Source organism: Lissotriton vulgaris, chromosome 1_1 (assembly GCF_964263255.1).
Source record: "Lissotriton vulgaris chromosome 1_1, aLisVul1.2, whole genome shotgun sequence".
NCBI classification, from domain to species: Eukaryota; Metazoa; Chordata; class Amphibia; order Caudata; family Salamandridae; genus Lissotriton; species Lissotriton vulgaris.
In genome coordinates this window covers 604,739,055-604,764,526 of record NC_141685.1, presented here as the reverse complement: position 1 = coordinate 604,764,526, position 25,472 = coordinate 604,739,055, and the positions used below count along the sequence as shown (strand labels likewise).

The 25,472-nt window shown below is 42.2% G+C and overlaps 1 protein-coding gene across 3 annotated transcripts in view; it reads left to right on the top strand.

Annotated features, from left to right (window-relative positions):
• LOC147747554 (ferric reductase 1-like) overlaps nucleotides 1-25,472 on the top strand; it is a 335,069-nt gene that overhangs the window by 298,194 nt on the left and 11,403 nt on the right. For all 3 annotated transcript variants that reach the window (XM_086954117.1, XM_086954120.1, XM_086954121.1), the window contains 3 exons: nucleotides 8,360-8,418; nucleotides 17,290-17,427; nucleotides 17,518-17,549. In XM_086954117.1, coding sequence (XP_086810243.1) covers nucleotides 8,360-8,418; nucleotides 17,290-17,427; nucleotides 17,518-17,549 — 229 coding nt within the window. The remainder of the gene's footprint in view (nucleotides 1-8,359; nucleotides 8,419-17,289; nucleotides 17,428-17,517; nucleotides 17,550-25,472) is intronic.

Genomic DNA, 25,472 nt, shown 5'->3' with positions numbered 1-25,472 from the left:
AGTTTTTTCCATGAGAACAAGTCTAACACCCACTTAAGATCCACAAAGGCAGGGTAGATACTATCATCAGCAATCACTAGTGTGAGCCAATATATCAGTATAAATTGAAAGAACTGGTCGATAGTACTCACATGGGTGCGGAAGCCTGCCTGTGGGGTTTTAGTATGCCATTTGCTGTCATCCAATCCTGTATTTTTGCCACAACTAGTCTTGCCACCACCTTTTGGATTGAATCGATTAGGCTTATTGGCCTGTAATTGCTAGGAGACAACTGATCACGTTTTTAAATTTTTTTAATAGTATTGGCCCCTCGCCAGGATTCTGGAATGGGAGTGCCTTGAGTGATTGCATTGACTAACAGTTGCATGTATCATTGCCAGATTTCCTTATTGTTCAAAAATGGGTCTGCTGGGATACCATCCAGCCCAGGGGCTCTTCCCCTTGGCACTGCTCCCAGCGCTGCCTCTACTGCATGAAGGTCAAAGGCTAGGGCCAACATGTGAGTGCGAATTGAGGAAGGCTCATCCACTTCTTCTTCCTCTTCTGCATATTGTTTCGAGAAATGTTCTGTCCATAGTTCTGGTTACATGATTATGTGGGGATGGGGCCTGCCCTCCTTGGCCCCACTTTACCAGATGACAGAACTGATAAAGATTTTTCCCTGTACTGGCCGATCGCACATCTTGCCATCTCTGTTCGCCCCAGTCATTTAGCTCTCAGCTGGGTAGTTTTATACAGTTTCCTTGTATGAGAAATACTAGCTGGGTTTTTTACTTAATTTCTTCTGTGACGGACTAGTAAGCTTGCCTGCAATCCTTATTGTACCAGTTGTCCTGAGCTGCTCTAGGTTTATAATGCTGTTTAAGAAGCTTTAAAAAATGAGTCCTACATTTGTCAAATAATATGTTATGAACCCCAACTATAGTTTTATCCACTTGTTCCTGGATTTTCTCAGTCTGCAACACATTCAGGGTGTCAATGACGTCTACCACTATAGCTGTTACTGTTTCTGGATTTTTGATGACCTTATCCCACTTGACCCGTCTCGTGTCATTGGAGAGCTGGACATTTCTAGCTGTGCTTTGCATTAACGGTATTGTGGAGAAGTGTGGCTCAGGGGTTAGAGGCGGCAGACCCGGAAGCTGAGATCGGCCCTGGACCAGGGTTCAATTCCCCGCCCCGACGGGGGTTGGGCTCAATAATTCCACGGACTCGATAATTCTCGCTCCGGTGCCTACTCGACTCACAGGTTCACACTCTGCGACTCTGGGCAATAGCTTGCTTAATCTCCACAACGGCCCCTCGCGGCGGGATGCCTGGCTTTCACCTTGTGGATACCCTGCCGGGGTATCTCACAGGGGAATACCAGGACTGGTTCCCTAAGCAAGCGCATAGATGCCTGCGATGTGGGCGATTTGCGCTATATAAATACATTTACATTTATTACTCCCCTATTAAGCTTAGCTGATTTCATTACAAGTAGCAGGGGGTTATGGTCACTTTCGGCCCTCTCCAGTATCTCTATGTCAATGAGGTCAGGCCATTGTTCCTGATTTATTAATATTTGGTCAATTTGGCTCGCACTGTGTTCATTATTGAATGTATTCGTCCTCAGCCTATCAGATATGGTCCTCCCATTTACTGCTCTGATCCCTCTTTCCATACAGAAAGTTTTTAGTTGAATAGCTGCCTCTTCCCACCTTTTAGTGGGTGCCCGTTCTAAACTAGGAAATGCCCCAATGTGCATCTTCCTCCTCTGTTAGCTTGCTATCATCACGATCAAGGGGCTCAAAGGTTGCATTGAAGTCCCCTGCAATAATGAAATGGATGATTTCTGAATTACTATCCAGAAATTCATCAAATAGAGATGCAATGTTTGATGCTCTGCATCCTTTTAGTCCTCTGACATAGACATTAAGAATTGTTATTTGGGTCTGTGTTCTTGGCTGGAAACGAATGGCCTGGATATCTAGGCTATTAATCTGAAGTTCCTGTATTACATACCCTATGTCTTGCTTAATCCATGTAGTCAGCCCACCCGATGGTCTGCCCAGGAGGCCTTGAGTTGCTGGTTGAGGTACCCTAAACGAAATATTGGATCCTTGGAACACGTTTCTTGAAACAAGCATATATCCTGAGCACCAATCAGGCCAGATCAGTCCAAAGAGGCCCCCTCAACCTCAGTCCCGCGATGTTCCATGAGAGTAATGAGATCTGTTGTGCCTCAATGGACTGGCAAGGTTCCGGATGCGAATTGGTGCTTCTTTGACTGTAGTTATCATTTCCTTCATTCAGTTGAGCTATTATAGATTTTGTGTTGTTTGAATTACATGGGGTTAATTGCAGGCCAGTATCCTCTCCAGTGTGCTCAGGACCAAATCCCCCAAAATCTGATGGAGAGGCTTCCATGGCCATCAATCTATTTCGCTAGAGGAGACCTCACTGTAAGGAGGGTGGTACTTCATTCTAATCTTTGTGTCTGTAAGGTTGGAAATCCGAACTTAAAATGTCACTAGATTTTCTAATAATTCTCATCTGCATAACAGGCTATGCACTCAAGATCAGAGCCTGTTTGTGGAGATCTCTTAGCAACATTTATATCTTCCCTAATAAATTATCTGCAGCCTCTAACGTGTCTAATTCATTGGATGCATTTGTTTTTTAGTGAACCTTCATCCTCTTAATCAGGCTAGGTTGTAATTATGGGACATTTATTAACCTAAGCTGATGTTTGTGTTCTGGTCCCTGCATGTGTTTGTAAGGAGTTTGTGCTAGCTAGGTCAAACTACTTAATCAATGTGTGGCCCTTAAAGAGTAATTATGATGGATATTGGCACGGTTTGTAATCTGATGGCTTGATCAGAAAGACCCTGCTGTATTGTAGCTATCAGGTGTTGAGTGCTGTGCTAGGTCATTATGAGGTAAGCTGAGGTCCATGCTCATTGCTCCTGAAGAAGGAACACAGAGCTTGCCAACTAAATCAATATCTCTTGGGATCTGCCTACCAAGGTGATTTAATCTTGGATCGTCATTTGAGAGGACAGCAGGTGGTTCTTCATATGTTCTGTATCTACTGCTACTAACTTAAGAGATTCGGATAGCGTACTAACCATAGCCTTGAGTACCCTTACTTCTTTTGTTAGGTCCATAATCTGTGATTTTAAATCGTTCATAAGTCCTTCCTCTGAATTCAATGTGCTTTTATGAGTTGTTTTAGGGAAAGATGCTAGCACTACTGGGCACCTTCAAATTCTCAGAGCAGACTGCGACGAGTCACCATTATGCTCATTTTGAAAAGAGAGGGAAGGTTATATAGAGTTTGATGAGTTGGTGTATTTTTTACTTTCTTTGGGTCAGGTCCTTTGTATGGAATCTGTTGTCAGATAGCTTTTTGTGGAGGTATGCTATTGCCCCACAGTTGACCTCTTTCCTGCCGGCCCCCCACTTGCTCGTTTCTCCTTCGACCCTAAAACTTTGTTAGAGGTGTTATTGCTTTCATTAGGGGCCGTGTGCGGTTGCAAACAGTCAGGGCATATGAGTGTTTTCACTTCTTCTAACAAGTTATTCCTCTAAGGTGCTCTTTTATTCTTAGACTTAACTGCTCCTTGGGGGTGCTCTATTGCCTCATGCTTCCCAATTTGAGTGTGTAAGTTAGCTCACCTACTTTGCCAAAGAATATCTAGTAAAAATGATTAAGAGACAAATACTACCTATTAAACACAGAAATGGATGAATGGCAGTCCCTCTGGATAATCTCTGGTAAAATGTAGTCTATTAAAGATAAAAAAATAAAATGTGGTCCGCAAACAGTACCTTGCCTGTAGAGATTAGAACAAAGGGAATGGGCCCAGGTCAGCCTTTTCCAGCCGCTGACTGGTACAGATGGGCCTGCTCTTGGCCCGGTCTTTACCCTGGCACACGCCCGGGCATGTACTGTGCATGTCTTGCCCAGCGGGAGCCCCAAGCAGCTTTAGATTTCTCAAAGCATGACTGAGCCTTTCTGGTGTCACTGTAGACCACTTCCGGGCCCAAAAGGGTGCGGTAGTCAGGATCATAAACGTCTTGTCACAGGTAAGGCTAAAGGGGACAACTGAATGGTGTGACCATGCCAATGAAATAGGCATACAGAGCTTAACATTTGCCATGTTAGTAAACACGGGGTCAAGAATATGACCCAATCTGTGAGTGGCGGATGATGCTAACCTGTAAAGCTGTAAACTCTCTAGGTCGCCGATTATTGTATTTCTGACCTGGCAGTTAACATCATTAAAATGTATATTGAAATTACTCTGGACCAACAGGTTGCATAATGCAAAGCTAAAAAGACCTGCTAAGGAGGCGGGACAGTTCAACACCAGCCCTGGGGGTAGGAAGGGGGGCGATAAAGAAGAACTTCTGACAATACAGTCTTTTTTTTAGAGGGTTAAGGAGAAAAAGGAGGCTACTCTGCCCTCAATAGGGAGGTCTGAGATAGAGCATATAATATCGTTCTTAAAGATTAAGCCTTTAGGCAGAGCAGGGCACAATCTTATGAGATCATATTTAGTATACACAGTAGGTACTGATTTGAGAGGACCAGGGGCCCTGGCCCCTGGTGCTGTCCATGCGCAGACAGACACAGACGGGCGTGCATTTTGCATGGCTCTGGTGCTTCAGCAGCGTGGCTGCGCAGCACCCTCACTTTTATGGACAGCTTCCATAAAGAAACCACTGGACTATTCCTTGTAGGTCTGTAACTTATATGGTCACCTTGGTGGGGCGGTGGAAAAATATGAAGCTATGGTGGATTCTTGTTGATCAATCAGCAGAGGTTCATCCCAGGGAAGGAGACCCTGTCCAGAAACCACAAAATTAGAAACAATGCTTTTGCGCCATACGTCTGGACTATTTAACTTCGGACAAACTTATAGGCTTCTGTGCTATGATTCAGAGCTTTCAACTTCCCCCTCCTTATCACTTACATGAGGCCCTTTGTGAGATGCCAGGTCTATGTTTTCAATTCGTTCTCCAAAGACACACAGATTTGTCTGTGAATTAGCAGCACTTGTGCTGATTTTATGGAAATGTCCTAGAGTCTCGACAAAGTTACAGATTGGCCAGGTATTTACCCATTTTACACGAATGTACCTCAGTGTTAAGGTATCACTGGGTGTGGGTATACTGTATTGGTGCTGCCTATGTTCCATGTACTAGAATTCTGGTGCAATGAGGTCAGTGTTGGTGCCCGGAGGCGGATTGTCCTACATATGAAACATCTGAGGTATGTTTAAGATTATTCCCAAATTTGCTCTTAGGTGACAGGGCTATGGTTTTATCCGCCTTAGTTTTGGAAATCACTCCCTTTCATTGGACTTGAGGTCAAATGAAAAGGAGTGTTGCGGCACTAATCAACTGCAAGAGTCTTGAAGATCCTTTAAGGATACCTGAGGTTATCAGCTGCAGGAGCTGCAGCAGAAACAGATTGCCAGTATCTAGTTGTTTCATTGACTTAACAAAATGATGTCAGTGTTGAACGTTCAACGTGCCATCGTGGTCTTCACTAGCTGCCTGAGGTAGGGTACATTTAAAAACTTGGTTCCTGATTCCCAAATCATCCATACCCAACCAAGTCAATCCCTCTTTCGAATGACACACTACAAATGGTGTGCTCCCACTCCAGGTTCAAGTCTTGAGGTGACAGGAATACACTTCTGCTCCACATGTGCCATCTATCTTCTTTGGCGCAATTTTGGAAAATTGGTGAACTAGCTGTTATTTCATCTGTGTTTGTCAAATACACCACTCTATCGCTATTTATTGTATGGTGTGTGAATCAAACATATACGAAACAGAAATAGAATCAAAAACCGAAAAAGGGGCTTTGTAATATTGATCTACTTTACATGTTGAACCAAAGCAATCAATACACCAGACAGTAACGTCTACATAGAGGACCGCTATTAGACTTGTACCTGTTTCAACTAAGGCCCTCATTGTTCTGACTCATCGAAAGGGGTTGGTAACAAGAGTTATTGGCCCGCTGGATTTACAAAGTCCACTGTATCTTTGCGGACCTGTTGTTTTTCACCCAGAAACAACTGCTGATACAAACAGCTGTAGTCTCCAGACATAACCATCGGGAAAATAGGAATAGTCTCAGAATCGGGTCAGTTATTTCCAGTTCTGCAAGTTATTCCTCATTTCAGAGGGGCCCTCAGGGTCTGTCTCGCTATTCACCAGGAAAAACCCCCCGGGGAGGTACCAGTGCCTGGAGTATTACTAACTCCTATGGGAAGGAAATCCCACACAAAATCCGTTTCCATAACCACACAAAAATCCATTGACCTAGTAATAAAGCCCCAAGAGGCAAAGCATGACGTCATCTAACGCCATGAGCAGCAGAGTAGCTAAGTCCTCAATTCTTTAACTTGCTAACTTGGTTGAAGAGCAAACAAAGCAAGGGACCTACGAAAACCTAATAAATTCATTGTCTCATTAGTAAAGCTTTAGATTTCTTGCAAAGGGCACCCGAAGTGCGATGGAATGATACAAATTTAGTAAGCAGTGCACATATGTCACATAACTTATCCTACAATGTTCTACGGAAGCTTTTTAGACCTAACTTTCCGTATAAGATTACTCACAGCTGTATTGCAGTTTTATGCAGTTTGCCTTAAACTTGTAATGCACCTCGGTTGAAATTTTAGCTTTGGGACAAGTTATTCTCTCGGTTCAGAAATGATTTTCAGTTTTAGTACTTAACATGGTGCGCTGTCTTATTTAGGCTCCTTCGGATGTTTTGTTTTACTTAGCCTTAAAAATATTAAATTTGAGCAGATACAGTCCATAGAATAAATTTGTTGAGTTATCATCGCAAACCTAAAGATTATTTGTTCCTATTATAATATCCTGTCAATTTACAACTCATTACTCTGCTGAGGACATCCCATTGAGATATATATATATATATATATATATATAATTTGTTAATAAAAATCAGCAAGCAGCACCGAGCATGTGTCGGGCCCGTTTTTCAAGGTGAAGAGGGGGATTGGAATGCATATGCAAGTGGTGTAGCAAGCATCACTTTCCCGGCACGCCCTCTCGGTCTGGAGCTCCGCGCAGAACTTGCTAAGACTTTTGGTATTGTTCGAAACGACATCGTGGCGCCCCCTCTTATGCCAAGGACACTCACCTGAGTTGGAATTTCATAAGGGGCGAGAGAATCCAGTTTGTTGCTGCATAAAGTAACTGTCATCTGAGGTAACATCGTATCATGTGCCCCGATATGAAAAGCTGGTAAGAAGTGCGTCCTGCAGCCAGCAAGTCTGGGAAGCCACTTGGGGCATGTAGTTAATTCACTGTAAGTTCACGCACTGCAACAGCGCTAGAAAACACGGCTTCGAATTAAGGAGGAATAGCGAGAAAGTGACCATGGAGGCTTGGTTAACACTCATATCCAATCAGAGTGGTGTGTGACTCTTTCAAAACCGGCCCCAGGTGGAAGCAACTTTGTTTGATGAAACGTGGCACTGAAGAAAGCAGATAAGCTGAAACGCGTCTGCCGAGCGTTCTATCAACTTTCCACCCAAGCGTTTGTAATTTGGTAATAAAAATCAGCAAGCAGCACCGAGCATGTGTCAGACCCATTTTTCAAGGTGAAGAGGGGGATTGGATTGTATGTGTGTATATATATATATATATATATAGATATATATATATATATATATATATATATATATATATATATATATATATATATATATATATATATATATATATATATATTAATATATATATATATATATATATTAAAATTGTTAAAGAGCCTAAAGTTGCCAAATGCTGGGGTTGTGGAACACTATGGTTGCCTAATCTAGATTTCACCACAAACCTCTTTCTTCCACTTCCTGACTCTTTATCTAGCTCTTGAGGTTTTATTTTATCCCTGGTTTTTTCCCCTTCATCACTCATTTCCTACCTTTCTCTTTCTTCTTCTTTCTACCTTTTCTGTCTTCATCCCTCTTTGTCTGGATGATGAAAAAATAAGTCCTGGTTCCTACAAATGAATGCAGGTTATCCAACACCTACAACCAAAGGCAGAAGTTAAGCTCTACTTTACCTATATTTGGCATTCCACACTGCAAAATATTTGTCAACATCATTCATACCACAATCAGTTCCTAGCACTGCAACATAGTTAACCTAATAGCTGGTCTTTTGGGGATTAAAGATTCCAGTTGACAAACTATTTAAGTGTTAATTTTGTCCCTCATTATTTGCTTCCCTCCTTTTCTTTCGTAATTACTCTATTTAAGTATTGGTCAAAAGAAATTAGAAACATGAAGTAACATTTGTAATCATTCATTTGCCTTCACAGGAGATTCATCTTTAACTGGTTTCATGCTCTAAATGCTTTGGTGATAAAGGTTCTAGCAGGTAGGTTTCTTGAAATGTGGAACTGATTACTGTACGCTGCACTTTGTGGCAGTGTTATGTGTATTTGTAAAGTGCACTATCACCTGTTAGGGTATATTGGCACTGAGCAGGGGTTTCGTCCTAGCACTGCCTATGGTAGGTTGGTTAGGTGAAAAGCCAGGTCTTATTTGTCTTGTGCAATTCAATAAGAAAGGAGCCCGCTCATGCTTTAGGAGCAATGTAAGAGAATGCCCATCATCCTGATCGAGTTCTGTGTATGCGTGGGATATGGGCGAATATAAGGTGCCTGGGTTGTTGGTGGAAGAAGATGCAACTGTTCTGGTATGTAGGGCGTAATTTGTGTTTGTGAGGAGTTTTAAATTAGAGTGTTTGTGTATCGAGAGCCAGTGGAGCTCCCTGAAGTGTTGTGTAATTCTGTGTGGGAGGTTGAGTCTGGCTGCCAAGTTCTTGATGCTTTGTGATCCAATTGAAGGTGTTCCCATAGCCCAACTTTATGGTGACTAGGGAGTGAGTGACAGTTTTTTAGTGTTCCTGAGAGCCTTTTGAAGTTCTTCATCAACATCTTCATTGATTGGAAGCAGATGCATTGGCGGCATTGACTTGTGCAGTCATGTTCAGTTGCCATTGTTGATTATTCTGAGGTTCCTGGCACAGGTGCTGGGCATGGGTCCAAATTCAGTCAATCAACAGTTGAAGTCCCATGGTGAGGCATTCTTGCCGAATATTACTACTTCTGCCTTGTCAGTTGTGAACTTGAGACAGTTGGCTCTCATTCGGTTAGCAATTTCGGTCATGCAGGCGGTGAACTAGGTTCTTGTGTTGGGGTCTTGTTTGAGAGGAATAATATGAGTTGCATGTCTTCAAGGTAGGATAGGATGTTGATATTGTGTGTGCAGATGATGTTGGCCAGAGGGATCATATATGCTTTGAAGATGGTGAGGATGATTGATAAACCTTAATGCACTCCGCAGATGAACTTGGTTAACTTCCGCGGAGTGAGATGCCAGAGCCACAGCATGTATTTTATCAGTTAGGAAGGAGCATATCCAGTAGTGGGAGTCTGTGGAAGTCTGTCTCATTCAGGCACCTGATGAGGCGAGGGTATCAGACCTTGTAAAATGCTGCATAGAAGTCCAGGAGAATGTGGGCTGCTGTGTGTACTCTCTTAAGGACAATGTGGATGTCGTTGGTGGTATCAATGAGTGCTGTTTCGGTACTATGGTTGGGCTTGAATCCAGATTCAGACTGCATGGCATTGACAAGCCGGTGGTTTGTGAGGTGGTAGGTGAGGAGTTGGTTGATTTATTTCTCTAAGACCTTTCCCAGGTATGGTAAGGAGGAGATAGACCTGCAGTTGGAAACAGTGGCTGGGTCTTTGGAGCAGAGGCATGGCTGTGGCATATTTCTAGGTATCCAGGGATGTGGCTGAGTCGATGGAGGCATTGAGGATGAGTGTTAGTGCTTTGTTGTTAAGCAGGAGTCTTTTGGTTTGGTTGGGACAAGGGTCAGATGAGACCCAAGTGGATGGTCTTCAAGGTAGCAGCGATTTAGATGGTAAAGCTGGCTGGCTGCAATATCAGAGTTTGTTCTTTGGCCATGATGGGAAGTTGAGTTGCGACGGTGACCTAGTTCAGTTGAGGTCAAAGTTGCTGTATATGCATGTGATTTTGTTACAGAAGAATTCTGAGAGCTTATTTTACAGGTTTTGTGAGGGGGTGATGTTGCTGGATGCTGCTGGAGGCAGTGCAATCTTTGAGGATGGCAGTGATTTCCTCGCTACTGTTGTGCTGGTGTGGATGCGATCTGCAAGAACTGTGCATTTGGTGTTCCGTCCCTGTTTGTGGTAGTGTCTAATTGCAGATTTGAAGATATCTTTATCTGTGAAGTCTTGACTTATTCTCCATTTGTGCTCCAATGACTTGCACCTGGTTTCCACTGGCCTGTGGGTAGTCTGTTGCCATTGAGTTGTGCTCAAGAGGACTGATAGGTCTGTTCTGGTGTGAGATGGATACGTTGAAACCAATCAGGGTGTGGCCTCTCCAGGTCACATTTACTGGTTTGTCAACTGCAATGTTGCTGATTAAGGAGAACAATGGTTCCAATATGTGTCCGGCAATGGGGGTGCATTAGGTATTGTGCTGGGTGAGGCAAGTTTTCCAAGTTTTTCTAGAAGGGTTGTAGAGTCTGGGATCTTCTAGCTGAAAGTTAAGTTCTCCAAGGAGGATGAATTTCACTGGTGAAATTGGTGCAGGGTCCTGGTAGTCTGTATATGACGCATCTGCCTAGGGAGAAGTTGTCTGTCTTATCTTGAGCCTGATGTGTTCCATGTAGTTGGTGGGGGTGTCAGTGTAGGTGGTGCAGTTGATGGCATCTCTGAATATGATGATGACTCCACCTCCAGGCTTGTGCTGATAGTCTTGCCTAGACATTTTGTAGCCGGCAGGGATAGCTGTAGTGATGTCCGTTGCAGCGGTTGGGTTTAGCCATTTTTCTGTGTGGAAGAGCAGGTCCGGAGCATGGTTGTGCAGTAGCGCCCATATCTCTGTGACGTGTTTGCTGAACAAGCAGGTGCTGAGGAGCATGCATGAAAGTGTGGTATGGTGTGCTGTGTTGGTGGTATTTGGTCTATGTGAGTGTGAGTAGGTGGCTGGTTTGTGTGAGTGTGAGCGAGTGGGGTGCTGGGTGCTGTTGATGCAGTGGTGGTGGGTGTAGGTTGTGGGAGAGTGAATGAAAATTTGAAGGAGATGTATGTGAATGCTTGATCCACATTGTGCGGTACCATGTAGCAGCAGGGCAGCTGGTTACAGCCTGGGTTGACAGCACAGACAGCTAGCAGTGAGTAGAGAGAGAACCAGGGTGTCTTGCATTTGGCACAGTCCAGCCCAAATGGGCACAGACAGGCTTTCCTTTGGCGCACTTGAAGTAGGTCTTGGCAGGGGGTAATAGTGCAGGATGCCATGGGTGGGAAATCAGTGATGTCACATGCTGTGCAGATGGATGATCGGAAATCCAGTGATGTCATTTCCTGTGCAGATGGGTGACGGGAAATGAGCCCCTCTTGCTTGGTTTCTTTTAAAAATTATTTTGGTGGAAAACTAGAGATGACACCTACTGTGCAGATGGATGATGTGAAATTCAGTGATATATAATTTCTTCTGTAGATGGATAATGGGAAATCCAGTTATGTTACCTCAAGTGCGGATGGTTGATGGGAAAAGTATGACTTTATTTGAAAATCAAACAATTAGAACTTTACCATTTGGTGAAGTTTTATTACATATACGTGACATTTTTTTTTATATGTTATATTTATTTTCATTTTGTAGCACATTGTAGGTAAACACTTATTGTATTATTTTATGTACCTTTGCCATTGTCCTCCCAAGTCTATCATTAGTTTCTAATGCTGCCTTTGATTGAATACCAAGGAATTATTTTAAACCTGGAAAGCACATCTCAATACTCGACAATCTCAGTTGTAATTTAAAAAAACTCTGCTTTACAATGTTAAAAAATACAGAGAAAAGTAGTGAAGGCCATTATACCAAGGGTCAGATTTATCAAGCTTTTGTGCCAGTGCAGTATCAAAAAATGAGGTAAACCAGAACAAAGACTTACATCCTGTTTAGGGCTTGAGAGCAGCCCTAAATAAATGCATAGCAGCACTATGAGCTTATTTCCACTATGTTGCATCAGGAAGCGTCCATGAGTGGTACATGGGCATTCCCATGCGACCAGCTATGTTTTTTAAGTCTAAGACCTAACTTCTAAAATTGGTAGACAAAGTTTTGCATCTTAAACTTCTACCTCTTTAAGCCAGGCTCACAATATGTAATAGTAGATAAGCAGAAGCATTTTAAAAAACATATATATAAAAGACAAGGCATGTATTTGCTCCTAACATAGATTTAATGGGGAAAACACAAACCGCTATGAGAAGAAGGGAGAGGAATGATATGAGATATGAAGGAATGAGCCATGCTGCACACTAATTTACCTAAAGTGCTTTGTGTTATGTGGATGTTCACAGGGATGTTTTCGTTCATAGCCAGTCCTTTCATTCTGATTTATTTTAAAGCTTTTTTGTGGATGCATCTGTCGGTCAGACAGATGTTTTTGAAAGTGGCATTCACAAGAAGCCATTGGAGTGATTTGGGGATATTCGAAAATAAATTGTAGGACTAAATTCCTTTAAAAGAAATAAATTAATGTATCTGAGTAGAACCAGAGACAGTAGTTGGAAAGATGAATAAAAAAGATCTGGAAATCCAACACACAATGTTTGGATAAGCCTGAAGAATCTTTGCGATGTACAGGTTATTTGAGTCAGAAGGCTAATTGACAGAAGTGAACCTAAGCAAAAATAATGGTTTTTGTAGGAAAGGTTTAATTTTTCTCCAAACCTTACCTACTTTGCATATGTACTGTAATGTATGGCACAGATACAAACCTGGAGACGTTTTAAACTATAAGTATTGTATTCTGGAATGAAAGGGCATCTTCTAGTACAAAAGCTATGCTAGACATCACACTAACATCCTTGCAGTCTGGAGCAAGGGTATGCTTGGGCTGCTAGGATGCTTAAAGTGCATCAGCGGGGGAGTCATATCTTACTAGACATGGCATTGTTCTACTCTCTCACCTTGACACAACTCAGTGCAACAACTTTGGTTGCTGTGCTCATTGCATCAATGTTTTGTAAATCTGGCCCTTAAACTCGTACATGCATTGTTTCAACATAGTATTAATTAGCTTAAAATAAAAACTAGTAAATATGCTTTCAAAAGTAAATCAAACATTTGTATCTTGACATGTCATCTAGCCTTTGAAGTGTTTTACTTTTCTGGATACAAAATGGTCTACATAGGATAGTCAAAATTGCCTAATTGCGTAGACCTGTATTCATATTTTAATATGTCGCAAAACTGTTTTTTTCATTTTTGAACACAATTACAGCCCGAACCGCGGAACAGAATGACAGAAAATTTGGCACAAAGCTAGATGTTGGTCAAGAAAGTGTGCTTCTTTGATTTGGTGTTAATCAGTTCAATAATTTCAGAGACATTTAAGTTTGAAAAATATAGATATGAAGGAGCACAACAGCCTACTGAAATCCTACTGAAATTTGATCGGCTGCCAACACTTCAACCAGGAAATGTTGGCAGCCATCTTAGGACTCAGTTGAAAAGGGGGCATGGTAGAAATATCCTGACCCATAGGCCCAACAGAGCCAGAAAAAGCGATTTAAAAAAAAAAATTGTCGGGATCTGCGGATCTGGGCAAAAAAACAACAACTATTTGTGTAGATGTATGAAACGTTGAGTGGGTGTGTAAGTACTGGTATGGGTCTGTGAATGGGTTTGTCAATTGTTGTGTAGTAGTGGGAGTGGGTGTATGAAAGGTTCTATGGGGGTTTGAGTGGGTGCGTGAGTGATTTTATAGATTATGTCATCAGTGATGTCATCTGTAATGTCATCAGGATACCATCAGTGATGTCACGAGTGATTTAATATGTGAGGTCGTAAGCAGTGCATTGTGGGCGCATGAGTTATAGTTAGCTTAGCTAGCTATAACTGCTGAATCTTTTTGGTTTTGTACCAGTGAAACCTGAGCCTAACTATACCGTCCTTGTAACCTTTGGTTTTTTAAGTGAATTTCTACGTTTTTTTAAATTCCATTTCCTAACTATAATGTTTCTTTAGCCTTGGGTTTTTTCAGTGAATATGTAATAGATAAATATTGTACATAAACATTCAATTCACTAATATGTTATCTTACTTTTTAGACTTCATTTAACTTTTCAAACTCTCCATATACTTTACCATAGGGAGATTTCTGCCACAATTGTGGACTTTAAAACGGTCTTTAAACACAAAAAGTATATGGTAGGTGAAGGAGAGAAAGACATAGGGACAAAAGTGATGGAGGGAAAACATAAATGATCTAAAGAGTCAGGGCACAGAGAAAGGAATGGCTTGTATATGGAAAACATACATATGATTGAAATGTGCAGAGAAGCAGAAAGAGAATAAAAAAATCTGTGAAACAAAATGAAATCAAGACTTATGTGGAATATGATACAGAAAGCAATCCCAGGGAAACACACACAAGAGACCAAGGGACTATGAAAATAATGTGAGAAATTTGGGATAAAGAAGAGAGTTTTATAAATCTGAACAACATGAAGTAAGTCGTCTGACAGCTGTGCGATAATATCTATAAAATGTAAATAGGGTATCTGAGGGCTTACTACACTAAGTGCTCTGGGGACGCAGTAGATGTGTGTAAGTTTAGAATAACCTCAAAAAAGCCCCCCTTGCATCCAAAAGGGACATGGGGATGCATTTTGCTCTAAGGAATAGCACTTAATTGAATAGAACACAAATTGTAAGCATGAGAAGCAGCTTGCACTCACTAAATGTTCTGTTGGGATAGATTCTTCCCCCAACTTACTTTTGACATTTAAAGCTATTTTATGTAGTGCCAAATAAACTCTTGCATACAAAATGGACGCAAGGATACATTTTCACTAAGAAACAGTGCTAAATGTTGCAGAACACAAATAGCAAGCAGGAGTGGTTGCTTGCACTCACTAATTGTAAATGAGAAAATCTTTTGATTTTGTGACCATGTCATATTACTGACACAGGCAGGGAGGCAAAGATGCCAAATAGAGGTGGGACACAGAAAAGGCATCCCAAGGAGGCCACACTTTTGAAGGGGAAAGAGGTATCTCAGTGACCCCGCCAGTCATCCTCTTAAAGGTAGATGCAGTCAGTCACTGCACCCGCCTGCAGGATGATCACTGCCACCCTTTAAAATTCAGGCAGAGTTACCACCTTTCAGTAATGTGCTGTACCCAGTTCAGGCACAGGAATGCACCTCCAATGGGAACCACTCATTTATTATAATAGGCTCACTGACCTGATCTGTACCGGCTGCATGCAGTTAAAGTTTGCAGACAAGGGCAGTGCTCACAATATGTAATAGTAGATAAACAGAAGCATTTTAAAAAGAACATGCAAGAGAAGGCATGTATTTGCTCCTAACGTAGATTTAATGGGGAAAGCACAAATCGCTATGAGAAGAAGGGAGAGGGATGATATGAGATATGAAGAATGAGCCATTCTGCACACTAATTTACCTAAAGTGCTTTGTGGCATATGGATGTTCACAGGAATGTTTTCTTTCATAGCCAGTCCTTTGACTGTAAGGTGGCTGCCTTCCTCTGAGTAGTTTCATAGTTGTAGGATGTGGATAGACTTTGGCTGCATGAGCCCATGGAGTGCCCCAGGGCATACTGTTTCGTTTTCATTCTGATGAATTTGAAAGCTTTTTTGTGGATGCATCTGTCGGTCAGACAGATGTTTTTGAAAGTGGCATTCACAAGAAGCCAGTGGAGTGATTTGGGGATATTCGAAAATAAATTGTAGGACTAAATTCCTTTAAAAGGAATACATTAATGTATCTGAGTAGAACCAGAGACAGTAGTTGGAAAGAAGAATAAAATAGATCTGGTAATCCAACACACAATGTTTGGATAAGCCTGCAGAATCTTTGCGATGTGCAGGTTATTTTAGCCAGAAGGCTATTTGACAGAAGTGAACCTAAGCAACAATAATGGTTTTCAAGCTGAGTATATTCACACAATACCGGAGTTCTTTACAGTCTTCCCTACACAAGGTCCAATCTATAAACATCCTATTTTGAAGATCTCAAATTCAGATTTTTTCTCAATCATTCAATAAATACTTTATTTCAATCTTCCAAGATAATAAAAGTACAACATAAAAACAACATACATAAAACCTTCTTCAGACAAGCAAACAACCATGTCATCATGGATTGAATAAGCATTTCATGACAAGCAGCTAGTCAACACATATAAACAATAACAAGTGAGGAGCAAAAATAAGGACAACATAAACTGGGTAAGTTTAAAAGCTAAAAACATTAAAACATCTGAAACCAGCAGGGGGAATGCCCCATTTCTCTACCAACAAAGACAGATTCAAGTTAAAGTGCTAAAAGACTACATTTGTAAATGTGCAATAGGAAACTGGACCAGGTGCAGTATAGCTTGCATCATTCAGCCATAGAGTAGTCTAGGGCATACTGACTCTCTGCTCTATCCTCAGCTGTTTTGATTAACTTTGTGCGCCTCCGCCATACAGACAATGGGAACCTGAAAATTGAGAAAACTGTCTATTTGCTTAGGTCTGTATAAAGGATTCCAATTGGCTCCAGATGGCAGCCAGTGCCCAAATACCTACACAAGAGGACAAGCCACTTAATACTTTGAGGATGATGCTCACTGCATGGACCATTTACTGCAAAATTGCTTAGTCAGAAGGGTCCTAAGCCTAAACTGAATATACAGTTTCCCTGCCAAAGGAGGGGTAATTTCATCTATAGTTGATTCATACCTAGGCAGCTGCTTGACATCAAAGAAGTCCCTTACCAGAGATCCTTCCCTAGAGAGATTTATCTGGTATGTAACGAACTCCCAATATATTTATTTTAACCTAATTTTAGCCACAGTACATTGGTTTTCTGGAGAAGCGCAAAAGCTTTGGTGCAACAATTTTTCCAAGAGCAGGTGTATAGAATTCACCCAAGAAATTTTACACATACAGTTTGTGGACATCAGGTTTCTAAGCCTCACTCGGTAGGAAGTTCACTTTGCCAGGGTCCACTGCCTGTGCCTGTAAGTAAGCATTCCACACTACATTTCCTGGGAGATACGCATGTAGGCCACGTCAAAACAGAGAGGGATTAGTAGAGTGCTTGCCGGTAGACCTGACTGTGACTTAAAGAACATATTCTCTATTTGTTTTCATAACTTTTTCTTTCTCCTTTATATTCTTTCAGTGGCTACCTTATTCTTAGGATTTAACCTGATTGATAGTTCCTCAAATTTATGGTTGTCCAAAGTCATGGGAGGCTTTGTAGGATGGGAGGCCCTGACCATTCTACTTCTGGAACTGAACAATCACCTAAAATTGAAAGGTATTATTTTCACCATACAATATTTTGTGTATGCTATCTTTATGAACGGTGTAAAATGGTGCTACTCACTTCCAATATTTTATTTTTCAGATTCAAATGAATATTCATTCGGCGAAAGAAAGGTAATGTACTTTTGCAATGTATTTTTAAAATGGGTAATCACTTTTACAAAATAGATTTTGTGGGTTACAGCGTGTCACAAAACTTGAAAATGGATAAAACATATAGAGCTCTGGTGATAATCCCAAAGCACCATATAGGAATTTCCACTCTGTGATAGTAACAGGACAGAGGAATACCAGCTAGAAAAGGATGGGAAGTTGAGTAAGGGAGAAGAGAGAACTTTGAAAGAAAAATCATCAGGGGTCTGTGGGTCACCAACGGAGTGTCTAATATTTACACAGACATTCCCTAAAACAGGAGAAAGGTATTATTATAAAATAAGGTTTGAACCTATATGAACATGAATCAGAAATTACTTCTACAAATTTGACAGTGATTAGGAGAGGAAGAAACTCTATGAACTACCTTTACTCTTAGGAGAAGAGGTAAGTGCACAGTGGTAGGGATTAAGAGTAAGATCACAGCGCCCATATTAGGAGGAAACTGGATGCCTAATTACCTACCTAAAATCACTGGGAAAAGAGAACCCCAGGAGGAAAATTACAAAAAGTGTGGCTCTAGATTTGCGTACTAAATTGCACAAGCACCATAGCCTCATAACTGGGCTAGGCATTTGTGTAGCGTTCTTGAACTGCACTTGTACATCTCTGGAAGTGCAAGCACACTTCTTTGTCATGTTATTATCCTGCCCTCAGTGTTGACATCCTAGCTTCCATGTGTCAGCATTCCAGTTACACCAGAGTGCATATGCCAGACAATGGCAGCTGATGCTTCTCAGAATTTTTCCACCTGCTTCAAACCTTCAGATGTAAGAACCCTGACAGTGCCCCCTGCCCCTGATTGGCATCTTCATTAACGTTGGCGGTTTTAGATTGTGGAAGTACTCTTTATGAAATGTTTCCATCAACGGAGGGGCATGAACGAAAACATATCTTCCTCTTCATTTTCCAGGGCCAATCAACCACAATGGAAGGTGGAGGTACATTTTTCCTTGAGCTGCTGGTGTAATTATTGAAATGTGTACTTCAGAATGTACCTTCCAATTTGTAGGAAGCTCTACTGCTCCTTTGTCTAATAATCTGATAACAGAAAAGGATCCCAAAAAAAATGAGGAGTGAATTTAGCATGTGCCCTCATTAGATAGACATTAACACCTTAGCAGCTATGGAACGTCTAGCTCCAGTGCTGGACGTTCCATTGCGCAGGAGCAGTTGGAACGTTCAGCGGCCGACGGCAGCACTCCCGAGGTAGTGGTTCCGTCGGCCGCCGAACGTTCGAAGCACTTAAGGGGTTAAGGAGAGAGCCAGATTAAGCACACAATGTTGTTTTCCGGTAGAGGTTTCCTATTTCTAGCCACAAACATTTTATAGGTTAGCTTAGCCTTAATCAGAACTAGTGGAGCTTTGCTGTGCACCTTTTGTAACTCCTGCAAGTGATTACTTGCTAAAGGAATATTTTTATCCTGAAAGGTCAATAGATGTACTATAAATCAATGCAGAGAGTTACAATGTGTGATTTCAGAGATAGGGCCCATTTTACCTAAACTTATGGACAGTTCACCAAAAAATAAGCAGTGTTCAACCGTCTGATTGATACACGTAGTCTATCCTTCCTTCGTGGATTTGCAAATTGACTTAACATGGTATTCTAAAAATGAGAAGTAAACTGCCAGCCTTTGTTTCTTGTTATAATATTCAGTAAACCATGTAATCTTACCACTTGCTTTAAAAAATTATATTGAGTGCTATAACAACTTAATATTGTCGGATATACTATAATGTTCATTGTGATTTGGGAGCTTGGTTGTTTTGGAGCTGATAGAGGCCATATCAATCTTGTAGGTGGACTACAATCTACTTCTACTTGAGCACAGACCACATATTGTTCCTAAATTATGCTATATGTTGATATAGCTGTGGCCCCCAGATATTTTGGGACTATAACTCTGTGGTCTTAAGCACCCCAGGATGACCTGCAAATGAGGTTTTATGCCCTCACTGACTAATTTCTTGTTGAAAATCGGGATCTGGAAAATAATATGTATGATAATATAAAATATAATGTTGCACTTTCTGATTTTAAGGATCTGTTTCTATCAATTGTCTCCTGAGTTTTACACAACTTTCTCAGCTTCACCTTCTTCTATTGATTGTGTTGCTACAGTTGAAGGATGTTCCATTCGCTCCATTTTCTCTGAGTCTTCTTCATGGGCATCATTTGGAGGTACTCAGGGGTTGCAGCTGTTAGATCCAGCTTTCTCCCTGCTACTTCTGGCACTTCTTTTGCGACCACTGGCCTCAGAGGAGGCAAACGTTTTGGTGTTCTTGATATGAGAGGGTACATGCCTTTCCATGTCAATGGCCAGGTCTGAAGGTGATATCCTAAAAGAAGCAGGAAAACAAGGTTCCACCTGGCATGGCATGTAGAACTACACTTTATAGATTTAATATATTCCAAATTGCCACACAGGTATTTTAAGTTGAGGCCCTATTAAATAATGTCTCTATTGACTAAATGCTTCTTTTATTGTAACAGTTCCATATTATAGACCATAAAAGCCTTTTCCATGTGCGTTAATGTTCAAGATGGAGCTTTCCAGATTGAAAATCTTATTGAGATAAATTTGCTCCTTTAGCTGTGGATGAGACACCAGTCTCCAACATGACAGGAATTGTATACAATGGATGCAGTAAAATTGGTGCAGCAATAGTTGTTCAAAAGCTTATATTGCTGTGATTCACAGTGAAACACCTTTTAGTCAATTTTGACAAGAGCTATGATGATAGACCAAAACTTTTTAATTGCAAACCCCAATAATCATTTAATGTCCTTGACTGTTCCTGGAGTAGGTCATTTTTTTGCAACTTAAAACATATCTTCATTCATTCTTCTGTAGACCTAATTCTATCATCTGGAACACTAAGAAGGATTTTGTTTACACCTCAAAGGAGCACTTTCCTGGCATGACATACAAATAATTTTACCTCAACCTTTGTGGAACCCCTGCCACATGTTTTTGATGTTCCTGTAATGTGATGGGATAATACTATGATATCATCCAGGTAATGATGACAAGAGTCCAACATTTCTCTGACGATATCAATAATTAAATGGTGAAATGCAGCAGCGGCATTACACAAACAAACCAGCATTATTAAGTTCCCGAAGTGGCCATAATGGGTATTTAAAGTAAACCTGTTTTCCCACTTATTTCCCGATCCTCCCTAAATTGTAACCTACTCTCAAATCAAGTTTTGAAAAGATATTGGCCGTCTTGACTTGGTTTAGTAGAACTGAAATCAGGAATAGTGGAACCTGGTTAGGGATTGTGATGATGTTCAATTCCCTATACTTCAACCTCAGTTGCAGCTTTGCATCTGTCTTGGGCACAAAAGCAAACTGGTGCACTGCTGGGAATGTGGAATAGCAAATAAATCACTTCCTCAAGTTTTCATCCAAGTATTCTTTCAAGACTGTTTCTTCTTTCAGAGTTAAGGGGTACATCCTCCTATATTGGATTGGAGAAATTGGTATTAGATCAATCTGGTAATCTTAAGAGTGATTTGGAAGAAGGACTTGAAGGAAGTAGTACGTTTAGTGGGTTCAGATATTAGGTTAGGTGTGAAAAAGATAGAGAGGTAGATTGGGGTAAACATTGCTCAATACAATACTCTGAGGGGATTTGAACTAGCCTCTTAGCCCACTCAATTTGTGAATTATGGATCTTTAGCCTAGGAATTCCTTAAAGAATAAAAATTAATGATCATTAAATCAAAAACTACAGAACTATCGATACTACAGGACATCAACTCAAATGTGTCAAAGAGAATGCAAAATGCAAAATACAAGCCAAAGCTTTATTTATTACCTAATAGAAGAGCCCACATGAGATTCACAATGCTACTCAATTGATTGAGTACACAGGAAAAACTGCTCTTGTCACTTCAACAGGCACCAGTAAACTTGAGGAGGGTCATAGCAGAGTGTAGGGAAAGAAAAAAAGAAACTGCAGAATAAAAGGAAGATATGTGATCAGTAAATAAGTGTAAAAAGCGAGGTTTAGAGAGAAAACTGAGCACTTGGCACACACAAGTCTGTAGCTGTTAATACTGCAGCAAATGGGACCAATGATGCACCTAAATTATGTGTGTACTCTGTTACCAAAAAACCAGCAGGGATATTTTACTTGCTTGCATTAGGGTCCATGGCATACTTGCAGCACCACTGAGACTAGCAAGAGTGCTGAGGGCCCCAATGCAAGGGAGAAAATTGCACACCTATCCTCTCATTGTCAAGTAAAAGATAATCATAATTGGTTCCACTAGCCCCCTTCAAACCATGGACTGTGTATGACTGCACTTCCTGCCCCCAAAGACAGATAATACCATTGAATTGAGCTCAACAATTGAAATGAGTTTGAAAAGAAAACTGAGGAATAAACTGTTTTGAATGTATGAGTGAAAAGCAACAGCAAAAAGTAACAAACCTTCTCGTGTTAGAGTTTTAAATACGGGTGAGATATCTTCTTGTGAGAAATTGGGTTGCTGGTCGACTGGGGTCTGAGCCCTGCTCAAGCAATAACCACAATCCTAGTCAGGGCAAGGCACGAGCAAATCCCTAATTAACCTGTGCTCATACCTTGGATGCTTGGCACAGAGCAATGAGGCATGGCTTAGAGGCAATGTGCATAGTGTTTGTGCAACAGGTCAAACATTAAAACAGTGAAATCACCACACAAAAAACTCCCACACCAGGTTATTAAAATAATTTAATGAATAAAACAAGACCAAAACCACAAAAATCCAATGAGCACTTATGAAGTCTTAAAGAATAAAGTAAAAAATAGCATCTAAATAGCATCTAAATTAGAAAGCGCCAACCGTGGCTATCTGGTCATGCTGAACTGGGTCAAAGTCAAACGTTCACCAACAGAAACAGTCCCCGTTTGGTCCCGCTAACTTTTACCTTCTCGAGATTTTGTACCAAGAGTCTGTTCACATAAAACATGTACTGGTTATCTCTATCCATTTGGAAATTGCACTTATAAAATGTAATATGGCTATACAAGGACACATACAACTTAAAAATAGATGTCCTACTTTTTAAATACATTGTACCATGCCCTCCAGGGCTACCCTGGGCGTGACCTATATGTATTTAAAGGGAAGGTTAGGTCCTGGCAAATGTTTTACTTTGCCACATCGAAATGGCAGTTTATAATACACACACAGGCTCTGCAGTGGTAGGCCTGAGACCTGCTTAAAGTCCTGCATTTGTGGATGCCAGAAGCTGTGCTGTAGGCCCACTAGCTGCATTAAATTGATAGCACCTCTGCACATGTAGTGCCACTTTACTAGGGATTTACAAGTACATTAAATATGCCAATGGTATGTAGGCCAATGTTATCAAGCTTTAAGCAAAGAGCATAAGCACATTTACACTGGTTATCAGTAGTAAAGTGTGCAGAGCCCTAAAAGCCAACAACAACAGGTTCAGAAAGCAGGAGGGGGAGGATCGGAGTTTGAGGATGACCCTGTTATGTTATGTTATGTTACAGCGTTCTTTTATAGCGCACGGCTACTCGAAAAGAGTGTCCCGGCGCTTTCCACCTGCATCTCAGAATAAAAATAACACAACACAGCAAAAGAATGAGAAAAAGAACTGAAACTGAAACAATAAGAACAACCTAAAGATTAAAAAGCCAGGTCTTCAGGCTCTTCCTGAACTGGAACAAATTGACAGTGCTGCGCAGCGAAAGAGGAAGCGAGTTCCACAGCTGTGGGGCTTTGCAGCTGAAAGAGCGCCCTCCCGTGCGGGCCTTCCTCACCCGAGGGACCACCGCTTTGTAAAGGGATTCCGAGCGCAAGGAGCGGACTGGTCGATAGAAGGCTAGTCTCCGCCGCAGGTATCCAGCCCCTGATCCAAACAGGGCTTTGTGCATCAGAGTCAGGGATTTAAACTGGATCCGCTTCCGGACAGGCAGCCAATGTAGCGCCTGAAGCAGCCCGGAAGCTCGGGCTCGTCTACGCAGGCCAAAGATAGCCCGGGCGGCAGAGTTCTGTACCACCTGTAGGCGCTGAACTAGGTAATCAGGGAGGCCAAGGAAGAGGGCATTAGCATAATCAAGCCTCGAACCGACAAGAGCCTGCACAGTAATGCGCCTGTGCTCCTCAGACAGCAGGGGCAGGAATTTACGGAGCATTTTCAAAATTCCATAACAGGTGCCAGCCAGACCCAGAATGTGTGTTCGCAGCGATAGCTGGTTGTCCAGCTTGACACCCAGGTTTTTAGCCACCAAAGAAGACTGTGCAGGAGGGCTCATGTCGGACGGCCACCAATGCTGCCACTCCGGATCGACACCGCAACCAAAAAACAGAACCTCGGACTTGCTCGAGTTGGCCCTTAGACTGTTCCGTTGGAACCAGTCAAAGACCAATGTAAGACAGTCCCGAATTCTCCCTCCATCAAACTCCTGGTCTTTCCCGCATGTGAAGAGGAGTTGCGTGTCGTCGGCGTAAGAGATGATCTGGGCCCCATATGCTTCCACCAAGGCCGCCAAAGGGGACATAAAGATGTTAAACAACGTGGGGCTCAACACAGATCCCTGTGGAACCCCAACTCCCAATGGCGGCATCTCGGCAGAGCTCTGGGAAACCCAGACCGTCTGGCGGCGGCCTTCAAGGAAGGATGTAAACCACCTGAGCGCCGTCCCCCTAAGGCCGATGTCATAAAGCCTCGCTAAGAGCGCCCTGTGGGGGACGGTGTCGAAGGCCGCCGATAGATCTAACATGACCAGCATCACCCTCCCGCCGACATCAAGAGTCTCCCTGATGATCTCAGTGACCTCTAGCAATGCCGTTTCCGTACTAAAATTAGGACGGAAACCGGATTGAGATGGATGGAGCAGATTGTTAGCTTCCAGAAAGCGCGACAGGACACCGTGGACGTGTTTTTCCGTGATCTTCGTGAGGGCCGGAAGAAGTGAAATTGGCCTATAATTGGCCAGAACCTCGACGTCGAGACCCGGTTTCTTTAGGAGGGGGATCACCATCGCTCTCTTCCAAGAGCTGGGGACCCTCCCCTCCCTCAGCGAGGCGTTGAGGATGGGATTAACCAGCGGATTCACCACCTCCGCCATCCCAGCCAAAAATTTGGCGGGGCAGGGGTCAAGTGGCGAGCCAGATTTCAAATTGGCCAACAGCTGCCTGGACACATCGCTGGAAACAGCAGGAAAATCAGACAGCACCGCCGTCGGTGTGTGCAGAAATCCGCACCCAGCCCCGGTGACGCCGCTTCCATCCTCCGGTCCTTCCACAAAGGAGGCCTGAATCGCCTTGATCTTATTAGTGAAGAAGCCGGCCAGATAACCTGCCCACGTATCTGAAGAAACTAGAGGGGGCGATTGGGAACTAGGGGTCGTGAACTCCTTCACAATGGTGAAGATCTCCTTACAGGAGTTCGCGGATGCCTCGATCCTCCTAGCCAAATAGTCCCTCTTAGCTCCCAGAATGTCCCGATGGTAGGCCTTCACCACCGCCTTGCACCCTGCAAAAAGGGCCATGTCCAGCACTTATCTACTGCAGGGCCAGTGAGTAGTTTGAAGGTCAAAGTACTATTAGTGAGGAGAAAATACCTTCCCAGCCATGCAACAGCAATTTCTTCCACAAGAGAGCCCTATATTAGAAGTTGAATTCTGTGGGCAAAGAAGTTGAAATATTTACCCATAAAATGCAGCATCAATGCACGCAGAACCGTCCAAAACTCTGCTTACCACAGGAACCTCCACTATTACATAGTTAGTACCCATCCATCTCTAACAGTCCATCCTGCCGGATGGAGCCCTGTGCCTTACTATTGTCATTCCATTTGAAAAGTAAGAGTTCTTGGCACGCCTATCAAGCATTGAGGAGACTAGGCAAAAT